This window comes from Neofelis nebulosa, chromosome 12, assembly GCF_028018385.1.
Source record: "Neofelis nebulosa isolate mNeoNeb1 chromosome 12, mNeoNeb1.pri, whole genome shotgun sequence".
Taxonomy (NCBI): Eukaryota; Metazoa; Chordata; class Mammalia; order Carnivora; family Felidae; genus Neofelis; species Neofelis nebulosa.
The window spans coordinates 24,263,449-24,273,617 of NC_080793.1; the positions used below are offsets into that span (position 1 = coordinate 24,263,449).

At 48.0% G+C, this 10,169-nt stretch overlaps 1 protein-coding gene across 11 annotated transcripts in view; it reads right to left on the reverse strand.

The window, feature by feature from the left end:
* Window positions 1-10,169, reverse strand: part of PALM2AKAP2 (PALM2 and AKAP2 fusion) — a 484,510-nt gene that overhangs the window by 324,129 nt on the left and 150,212 nt on the right. For 10 of the 11 annotated variants that reach the window (XM_058694604.1, XM_058694609.1, XM_058694606.1 and 7 more), the window contains exon 2: window positions 6,033-6,078. In XM_058694604.1, coding sequence (XP_058550587.1) covers window positions 6,033-6,077 — 45 coding nt within the window. In that variant the 5' untranslated portion in view covers window position 6,078. Of the gene's footprint in view, window positions 1-6,032; window positions 6,079-6,540; window positions 6,652-10,169 lie in introns of those variants that run through there. The other variant, XM_058694603.1, reaches the window with a different exon arrangement.

The following is a 10,169-nucleotide window of genomic DNA, read 5'->3' on the forward strand; positions in this document are numbered from 1 at the left end:
TTATCCGCATCTTACAGATGAGGAAACCAAGAGACGGTGAGGTGAGGACATAGAGATGTTAACAGAAAAGCCAGGACTTGAGTCAAGGCTTTAGGATACCAGAATCCCTGCTCATAACTCACCAGACCATGCGAGTCACTGCTAGTCCAGGAGGCCACTGTCCAGTGTCTCCATGCATCAGTGCCAATGTGCTGTCTCAGTCAATGTCACACCACATGATGACCGATGTCACCCCACATAGTGATCATTGTCAAGCGAGTTGAACACTCCCAAAGGGGATCAGTGATGAAATGCGGATAGTTCAAAGGACCAACAGCAGGGGTCCCAAAAGTGTTGGGCAGCCCCAAAGAAATGCACAAGCACCAATACTGAGCCCTGGTTTCCCCTAAACATTGACAAATCATACTCCACAAGTCCACCTGCTTGGCTTTTTTAACAATGACTTTTTAACGAAGGCTGCTGTATGTCTCGGGGCCCTTGCCAGAGTAGCTGCTCTTTGTCCCAAGAGGCTAAAGCCTGAAATACTCAGAGGTCCAAATAAGTGGCCAGAGAGGTGTATGACCCTGGCGCATGTTTGTATAAGGCTTGCCTTGGCACCCTCAGACCTGGCAATGACCCTAAACGAGCCCAAAGCGGCACCTATCTGCGGGGGTGGCCCCAGTAGATTCAGCTGGGGTGAACACTTCCTCAGCACCAGTATCTGGAGCAAACCATCGTTTAGGCCTGAACTTGAAATTTTAGAAGCACGGTATCACCCTTGTTTCTGAGATGGAGGAAGAAACAAACGAGTGGTCAGGATCTTTGTTTCTTCATTCCTTTGCTGTCACCTGCCAGTGACACAGATTCACAAGGGACATATACAGGGATGGTCCCCACAAGAATCCATTGTTTTACTATAGGGCTTGGGGTTTGAGTGTCTAAACCCTCTGAGGGGTCCCTGGCTTGGGAAGCTGGACTGGACGGGGATCACATGTAAACTGCAGGAAGGACTTCTTCCCAGGCTATGCAGGCCAACCTAAGTGGCCTGGATCAAAAGCAGGCTGATTGGCCCCCTCTGCCCCTAGTTCCACACTCTAACCCTTATTTCACGGCAGGAAGAGGCATGGAGACATGAACGCAAGGAAATGCCAGAAGTGTTTCTCTGCAAGTGCAGGGCACAGCCAGGCTAAGCCACCCACCGACATCCAGGCCTTCTCGGAACAGAGAATGGGAGCAGGTGGGAGCCACAGGCCCACTAACTGTGCTCTCTGCGTGAAAGTCTCAAGAGGCAGAGGAGCCCAAAGTGAGATCCCCAAAAGGGCACATTCCATAGAGGCACATCCAGGCCCACATGTCCTCAAGGTCATCCCTCTCCTCCTGACTGTGGGACTCTAGCTCAAAGGATCCTTGTGGCAGCTTCCCCCGACCCCATCAGGGCACCCCTCCAAGCGAGATGTGCCACTAACACAAGGGATCAGGATTCAGGAGGGACTGGCCTCAACACGTCTCTTCCACATCTCACTGTGTGGGCTTGGATACCTCTGTAGAGTCATTTGTAAAGTGGAGGTAACGAGACCTGCCCCACACAGCTCAGAATTGAGGTAACACGTGCCGGTTTTTATAAATCACATACTGGTGTACAAATGCAAAAGACCATTTTTATTATTCCACAGAGTGTGTTCTTATTAAATGACAAAATTCTCTAAAAAGCCTGTGTAGATTGGATGGGACTTTCATATTTTTAGCACAAGGGGACATGCTCGTGTTGGTCCCCGGTACAGGCCCCAGGCCTTGTCCATATGGCTCCGGGGGCTTTGGCCCAAGACGACCTCTGCAACATTTAGTTATCTTCCCACAGGTCCAGGGAAGGCCGTCTTCCTCCCGGATGCACAGACATAACATCCTCTCCCAAAGTTGATTCCCATTGAGACACAGTAGCTTCTTCCCCAAGGGAGCGTTACTCATTCCGTCAGAACTCACATCAGATCTCTCCATGCACCAAAACCCAGCTTGGAAGACACTCAAAAGGATGTGGGCCTCCTGGTTTGCCTTGGCCTTTCTCAGTGCTACTGGATCAGTCTGCTTCTCCCTCGCTGGCTCACCCTGAGGTTGTTGGAACCACCTGCACAGTGTGCTCGTAGGAAAAGCAGAAGATGGGCCACCGTCTTAGGGGTAGCAATTCAGGGCAGTCATCCAGGCAGCAATACAGGGGCTCCAGCACCCTGAAGTGTGGGTTCAAATCCTGGCTTTGACACTATCTGTTAATGTTGGGCTCTTTACCTATAAAATCTGGGTAAACACAGTGATTCCTACCTCATCGGTTTACTCGCATTAAATGACATAAGGTGTGTTAAAATGCACTTTAGTCTTATTACCGAGTTTGCGCCTTCAGCTACCGACTTAACTCCTACATGCCTTTGGCTTTCCCTTTCTCTTATTAACGGTTCCAAATACATAATAAACAAACAATAAACAAATAAATAAATAAATATCTTCTGCTAACCAGGAGGTGATTATATTTTATCTTGCCCAGTCTTCAGGACTTGCTCCAACGTCTCCCATCCGAAGAATGTTCCACAGCTCCTTGAGGTTAGGTCACCTGCTCCACAGGAGTGCTCATTTGCGTAAGTGCTCTTGGCACTACATAGTAACTGTTTATGTGTGTTTCTCCGTTAGATTTTTTTCATCTTTTTTAACGTTTATTCATTTTTGAGAGACAGAGAGAGACAAAGACCGAGCAAGGAGGGGCAGAGAGAGAGGGAGACACAGAATCTGAAGCAGGCTCCAGGCTCCGAGCTGTCAACACCGAGTGACGTGGGGGCTCGAACCCACCAACCTTGAGATCATGACCTGAGCCAAAGTTGGACGCTTAAATGACTGGGCCACCCAGGCGCCCCCAGACTATTAACAACTTAAGGTTTAACAACAACAACAAAAAAGCAGATCACACAGTACCTTGTTGAATAGATAATGTTCAATAAATGGCAATTGTACTGTAATTCCCTAGAATTATTATTCACATTAATTCTGCTACAGAGGCAGTTTGCTATCTCCTACTATTATAGCTTTGGGAGTGTCCCTACAGATGGAAGGAGTGCCTGGGAGTAGAGACAGTTGTCAAAGATGGACTTGTTCTTCTTCTGTCAGGAAGTAGGATGAGATTCATCTTTTCTCGTTGATTAGGCTCTGGATTCAACTGGAAAAAATCAATTACAGTACCATAGTCTCTGAGTACTTTATTCTCTAGTGAGTTAAAACAACAAAATCCCAGACTACCATGTGACAAATGGGTCACAGGACGTTCTTTCAGGATGTAAGTGTGTAAAAAGTAATATCTTCCATCTGATGGCTGAGACTTGGGGACACTGACTTTTTGGTATTGATAGTAGCTTCCCAGAGGAGGCGCTCTGTGGGCACCTGCTAATGAATGGATGGATAAATCCTTGAGTGGCAGCTCTGGGCCTGTGTCTGAAGCAGCTAGAGGAACTGACGCTGGACACAACCCTGGCCTTTATTCAGAATTAAAGGGCAAAGTTGTAAAGGCTGCTCAGACTCTTCCTGCTTCAGAGGTACTGTCTCTAACCCTCACGGAACAGGGTAGCATTGCAAATAGGAAGTGGGGACTCTGCCTCGACATCATCTAATGACAACCACATGCCTGGTATTTCAACTGCATCATATCTAAACCTTACAACCAGCCCATGAGTAGAACTCATGAGCTCATTTAACAGATGAAGGAACAGTGGTCCAGGCTAACAACAGCCCAAGACCCTACAGACTAGAATCCTCATCTGTCTGCTCTGCCTCTTGGAGAGTAGCCCAAGTTGGTGAAGAGAGAGGGACTTATTCTCTTCCTCTTTCACATCTCCAGACATACTTCAGGAGCGCTAGGCTCCAGAGGCAGGCTTGTGAGCTCCCGAAGGTTCCCTGAGAACTCTAGGAAGGTGGCAGAGAGAGGCACGGTTTGCCGAATTTGGAGCAAAATTGTGCACTAGGCCAAAGTGTAGCATAGAATGATTTATTGATATGGTCTCAAGACCCACTGCCCCCTCCCTTCTCTCTCTCTCTCTCTCTCTCTCTCTCTCTCTCTCTCTCTCTCTCACACACACACACACACACACACACACACACAGAGTCATTTCACTGAGAGTATCTGAACCAATAACAACGCATACATTAATTGAGGCTGATATGTTCATGAGAATCATCAACATCCTCCTAAGTACAGGACAAACTCAATTCCACAACTGAATATGCACAAGTATTTGTGCGTGTACTAATCATATAGTCAAGAGAATTCCAAACTACTGGCTGGATCTTTCTTGAAAATCCACTTGGCCCCTGCTGGGATCACCCAACCCCATTTGGAAAGGGGTGACCCCAGTGTGAGCTCTACTGGCTCCCTGTTCAGAGAGCAAGACCTCTCATAGAGCTCAGCTGTTCCTCAGGCATCCAGTAGAGCTGGTCACGCAAAAGCAGAAAATGTGACAACTGTTGGAAACCTTCCCACAGCCTATGGGAGCAACTGAACGTTCTCTGGAGCAGTCACTTCATGGGCGGTTAAAGCAGCCTATTATTCAGTTTATATAAAACACCCACCAGCTACTTGGCACCGAAAACTGAATATCTCCATTCTTACCAAGTTCGTGACACAATGGCCACACTGCCTTGCCACTAGGTTTAGAAACCATAAACAACTTCATTAACCATCAAGATACACATGCACAGAGGGAAAGGGAAAGGAAAAAAAAAAAAAAAAAAAAAACTTTCCTGAGTTCTGAAGACCAAGTTCAAAGATTGCCCAACAGGCAAAAAAAAACCCATAGCATTTCAACATTGCCAACAAATGTCCCTCTCACTTCAGTGGTAAAATCTCCATGACATTTCAGATTTGAAGTCATTGATAAAGAGGTTCTCAGTGCTACGGAAATCATATCAAATGCTTCTTTTAAAGAGAAGGGCCTGTATGCATTTTCCCCATGAAGAACCTGTCCAAAGGATTTTGAAAACACTTTAATATACTTTGCTTCCAAAACATTACACATCGTTTCTCCAACAAATTTATATGCGTTTCCAGAGAACTCCTGGACCAAAAAAAAAAAAAGGTACTTAGGTAGAAGAACGTCTGGAGACTCTTTTATGCCAGTATGTTAACAGACCTTCTCTTTTAATTGTTATTATTTCATATAGCAGCAGTAATCATTCCCTCATCTGCAAAGGAAATATATAATCCAGCTGTGGTGGCTCCAGTGAAAATACCACATCTGTGGATCATTGGCAACACTGTGGCAAGATTGCTCAAATCTACACAGTCCCAGAAAGTTCTCTTTTGTACTCAAGATGCACGAGGGTACACTTTTCTGAAAGTGCATGTAAACTTTGCCAAAACTGGTTGTGCCTTTGTATGCTAAAAACAGGTTTCAGATTATCCACCCCCTTAAGAAGGACGCTCTCTTGGAACATCATGCCCAGGACCCAGTCGTCAGCAGAAGTCCCCAGATCCCGCCAGGATGGAGGCTTGTGCCATTGTCCTTGTCAATATCAAACAGCACAGGGGAAATTAACGCCCCGGTTTCAGGAGGAGGTTTCTACCGCGTGGCTGGCAGTGGAGCTGACTGCTGGTTTCCCACTTAGGAGACCGAACAGCTTCCACAAGAAGGGTGGCAGCCACCGCTCAGGTCGCCGTTCTCTTGGTTCTCCAGGGTATGCAGTCAGAGTAGTAGGGATCACTGGGTGATAATATTCCAGGAATCGCCCCTTCCCCCCAAGCCCACCCCCATGCGTCTGTTCGTCTTTTCCCAAAGCCCAGTAGCAAGCATTTTATTTCTAAGCCAATCTTCCACATTCAAATCCCCAGCCCAAAGCGCGCCCTGGGGGTTTCTGTCTACAGACGTAATAAAAGAAAAGGCAACGTAGCTGAGCCTTGACAGACTTTTATCCCCCAAACACATGCCCTGCGGCTACTGTGCCGGAACGTCGATGGCCCCAAAACACTCGGGGTCCCCTTCCATCCCAGACAATAGAGCAAGGAAATAAAATGAAAGTGGACTTACTGCTATGGCTTGCAGCCTTTCCTTGTGCAATTCCGCCTCTGCCATCCTGGAGAAGGGCACACAGGGAGGGGAAAAAGAAAAACAAAACACACGCTGTAGTGACCTGAGGAAATGGATGGGCACCCCGAGGGGCTGCGCTAGAAGCCCGGCGAGAGCCGAGGGGCGGCCGGGGATCCGCTCTTGGGGTGGCGGGCAGAGCTGTGCCGGCTCAGCCTCCAGCCCCCGCCCGCCTGGCTGCGCCCCAGCGCCGCCGCTAACTGCACAGCTCCCGGCCGCCGGCGGCCGCGCCAGTCGGGGACGTGGGCCACGGGCAGCCGCCGGGAGGGCGCGCCCGCCCCGCGCTGGTCCTCCGCCCTGACGTCTCGGCGCCTCGCTCCGCCCCTGGGGTGTGGGGGACCTGCGGCCGCCGCCCCCCTTGGCTCTAGGCGGGCAGGAGACGGCGGGCTGTCGCGGCGGGGGAGGTGCGGTCCCCAAGGCGCGGACGGGGAGCGCGCGTGCGGGTGGGCACCTGGGGCGAGGGCGCACGGCGAGAGGCTAGGGCGCACGGCCGGCTCCGGGGTGGACGCGCGCTGAGTCCGGGCAGGGCGAGGTGGCGCCAGTGCCAGCCAACAGAGGGGCCTGAGGCAGAAAGCGGGGCCCCGAGCGCGAACTGTGACGTGTGGGCTGTGGCCACCGAGTGTTCTGGCCGCCTTCTAGCGCATGCCAGATACTTGGGCTTCACGTGAGGACGTTTGCAGTAGGGAAGGGCTGCCTCGCCCGCATGCCTTAGATGGCGAGGTCCTCGAGCGTCAAGTGGACGGAGGGCAGGGTATAGCTCAAAACAGGCCACCCCTCTGTGTGGCCAAATGCGACTTAGGAAGACAGCAGAGAGTTTGTAGCCTTCGGAGCTCCACCAGGCGGGGCTTCACAACTTAGCTGTGAAACCGTGGGCAGCTCACTTAACCGCTCTGAACCTCAGTTTTCTCATCTGAAAAATGGAGTGTCCTCAGTGATTAATGAGATAAACTATATAAAGGTGCTTTGTAAAGGGCAATCTGTCCTGATCATTATCCTGTGACATTCTGGGCTGAAACGTTGAGTCTTTTCTTCCGTATGCCGTCTTGGAAAGGGCAAGTGGGATCTGGTCAATGAAATGCTTCACCTATTCTTTAAAAAGTACTAAAGTGCATCTTTTGCGACAGGCCCTGGGCTGAATGTGAAAGATGGATCAGACCCAGTCCAAAAGGAAATAAATGCTAAAAACAAAAGAAATACTTCTTAATATTCAGGAGGGACCTGCTAAAATTCCGAACATTCATAAGTAAGCTTTCCTGTATAAAATGAAATCATAAACACTGAAGAAAAAAAAAAAAAGGCAATGTGACCTCTATAGACCCTTGATGATTCTATAAACACAGGACTTGAAAGGCTTTTTAAAAGGCATGCACATCAAATTTCCCCAAATCACCTCTTTCCTGGGCAAATTCTTGCAATTCAACTAAATTGCCTTTTCAACTTTCACAGAGGTTTTACCTGTCACTTGATGAGCAATTACTCCTCTGCCCGAAGACTGAAGTTAGTCCCCAAAACAGTTTTACTGATTGATTGTTTTCTCTTCCTTTTCATAACGGGTGTGGGTGGAGCTGTGTCTGTGTCATAAATCGAAGCCAATGCCAGATTCCACATTCTCACTCCAATATATATCCAGAACTCCTACTTTCTGGCTGAGATCTATCCCTTTCTTCAAATACTTCATTTTCTCCTCACTTCCAGCACCAGCTCCCACAGGACAAGTTCTTTCCAGGGTGTTTGCTCACAAATAAACCAAGCTGTTATTGCTTCAGCAGAGTGACTGTGTACCCAACAATAGTGGAGAGTAACAAGATGAGAAAAGTGAGGCCCATGAGGTTGAGGGACTCAGCCAGAGCCATAAAGCTGAGATTTAAACTCAGATCAGACTCTCCAGAGCCCATGCTCTTTAGCACTCAGCACAGGTTCAGCAAGTGATACGGCTGGCGGGGGAGGGGGGGGGAGCAGACCCCTGTAATAAGCAAGTAATGAATAAGAACTGGACTGTACATTTAAAATTTGTTTAAATGGTAAATTTCAGGTCATGTATATTTTACCACAAAAAAAATTTTTTTAAAGGAGTAAAGAAGGGAGATGGGATAGGAGAAGAGCCTGGTCACCCATTGGAAATGACCAGTTGGAAAACTCTGAATCACAGGTGAAAAGAATCAGGATTGGGGATATAAATTTGGGTGTCATCTATTTTGAGGTTATAGCTAAAGAAATGAGAATGGCCAGAGTGAGAAAACAGAACAAGAAGAGAAGAGTGGCACCTGGGTTGTTGAGCATCGACTCTTGATTTTGGCTCAGGTGATGATCCCAGGGTCGTGGGATGGAGGCCTATGTCAGGCTCCGTGCCAAGTGTCGACTCTGCTTAAGATTCTCCCTCTCTCTCTCTCCCTCCCTCCCTGCCTCCCACCCCTCTCCCCTGCTCATGCTGTCTCTTTCTCTCTCTGTCTCTGTCTCTCTCTCTCTCTCTCTCTCTCTCTCAGAAGAAGAAGAAGGAGGAGGAGGAGGAAGAGGGGAAGGAGGAGGAAAGAAAGCCCAGTAAAGGAGTCTGAGAAATATCATCTGAGAAGCAGAAGGAAAAATCAGGAGGGGTGTTTGTATCAAAAGCCACAACAGGAGAAAAGTGGTTTTCAAAAGGGTCAGATGCTTCTGAGAGGTCAAGAAGGATGCAGACTAAGAAGAGGCTATTGGCTTGGGCAGTCAGGAAGCCATAGGTGACATTGGGACAGTAATGTGTGTGTGTGTGGAAAGTCAGCCCGGAAGTGATTATAGGGAGTTGAGAACGAATGAAAAGTAAAGGGAAAGCATCTATGAGTATAAACCACTCCTTTCAGATCTTTGGATATGAAAGATGAAGGTGATTGGAGGAACAGGAAGGTGGTCTATGGGAAGCAGGGTCAAGTTAAAGGGTCATTAGGTCAGATAAGACTTGAAATGTTTCTGGAATGAAGGGAATTTTGGCATCAGGAAAGTGAGGCCAAAGACACGATCAGAAGGGAAAATAAGTATTAAGTCTCAGATTAGACCATGAGCACTGGTAGCCTTGGAAGGAAGGAGTAATTAAGCAGGGCAGGAGGATGGAATGGGTAGAAACAAGAAGAAACTTTAAGATGAAGGAGAGAAAAGTTGAGTGTGTGACACATGGCTTTGTTTTCCCACCTAATGGAAGGATCACTGGGGTGGAGGTGGGGTGGGAGACTTCAAGAGAACAGAAATGATTTGTAAAGAAGCTGTGGAAAATGGGAAATATTGAGACATGGTTCCCAACCAGAAGTTTGCATCAAAATTTCCTGGAGCACATTTCCCTGAACATATACAGAAATAAATTCCTATGGGGTGAGGTAGGGGTTAGGGATGGGTTTAGAACCACTGTACTGAGTTTACTAGAAATAGACAAAAGATTCGTGACCAATTGTGTATACCCCCTCAGTGGTTTCTAACTACCTAAGACCCATGATACACACTGGTTGTGTGTTTACTCAGCGTTGAAGACTGTCAAGGCAGGTATGGCAAAAAGTCAAAGGAGAGATGAGATTCAGAATGCTGAACCCTGGGGTTTTGTCCAGGTGGAGGTGTAGCCGACTGATGTTGTTTGGATGCCCAATTTTCAAACCCCTTTCCTCTTTGGGGAATTCCCATATCACAAGCCATAGTGAGAGTTGAGAGCCACCTCTCATCATAGAACCTGGGAAATACCAGACACTTGCTTCCCCAGATCCCACAGAAGTGACAATATGGCATGCAATCTGGGCTCAGTCAGGCATGAGCATCTGCCAAGGATCTTGAAGACACAGCATCCCAGAATTCTTTCAGGCTGGTAGCTCACCTTTGGTCCTGCCCATTGCCCAAGCCCCCTTCTCTAGCCTTCTCGGCTATTCTGTGAATACACTTTCAGTTCCTGCCTTCTCTGCTCCTATCAACTGGAATCAGTTTCTATTGCTTGTCACTAAGAATCCTAAGTGAAACAGGAAGGCTTGTGAAATGAATGGCTGATGCTTGGCCACAGAGCAGAGGGAAAACATCTTCTCCTCTCACAGCACGGCTGCCTTCAAATCTCTACATTTTAGAATTTGAAAAATC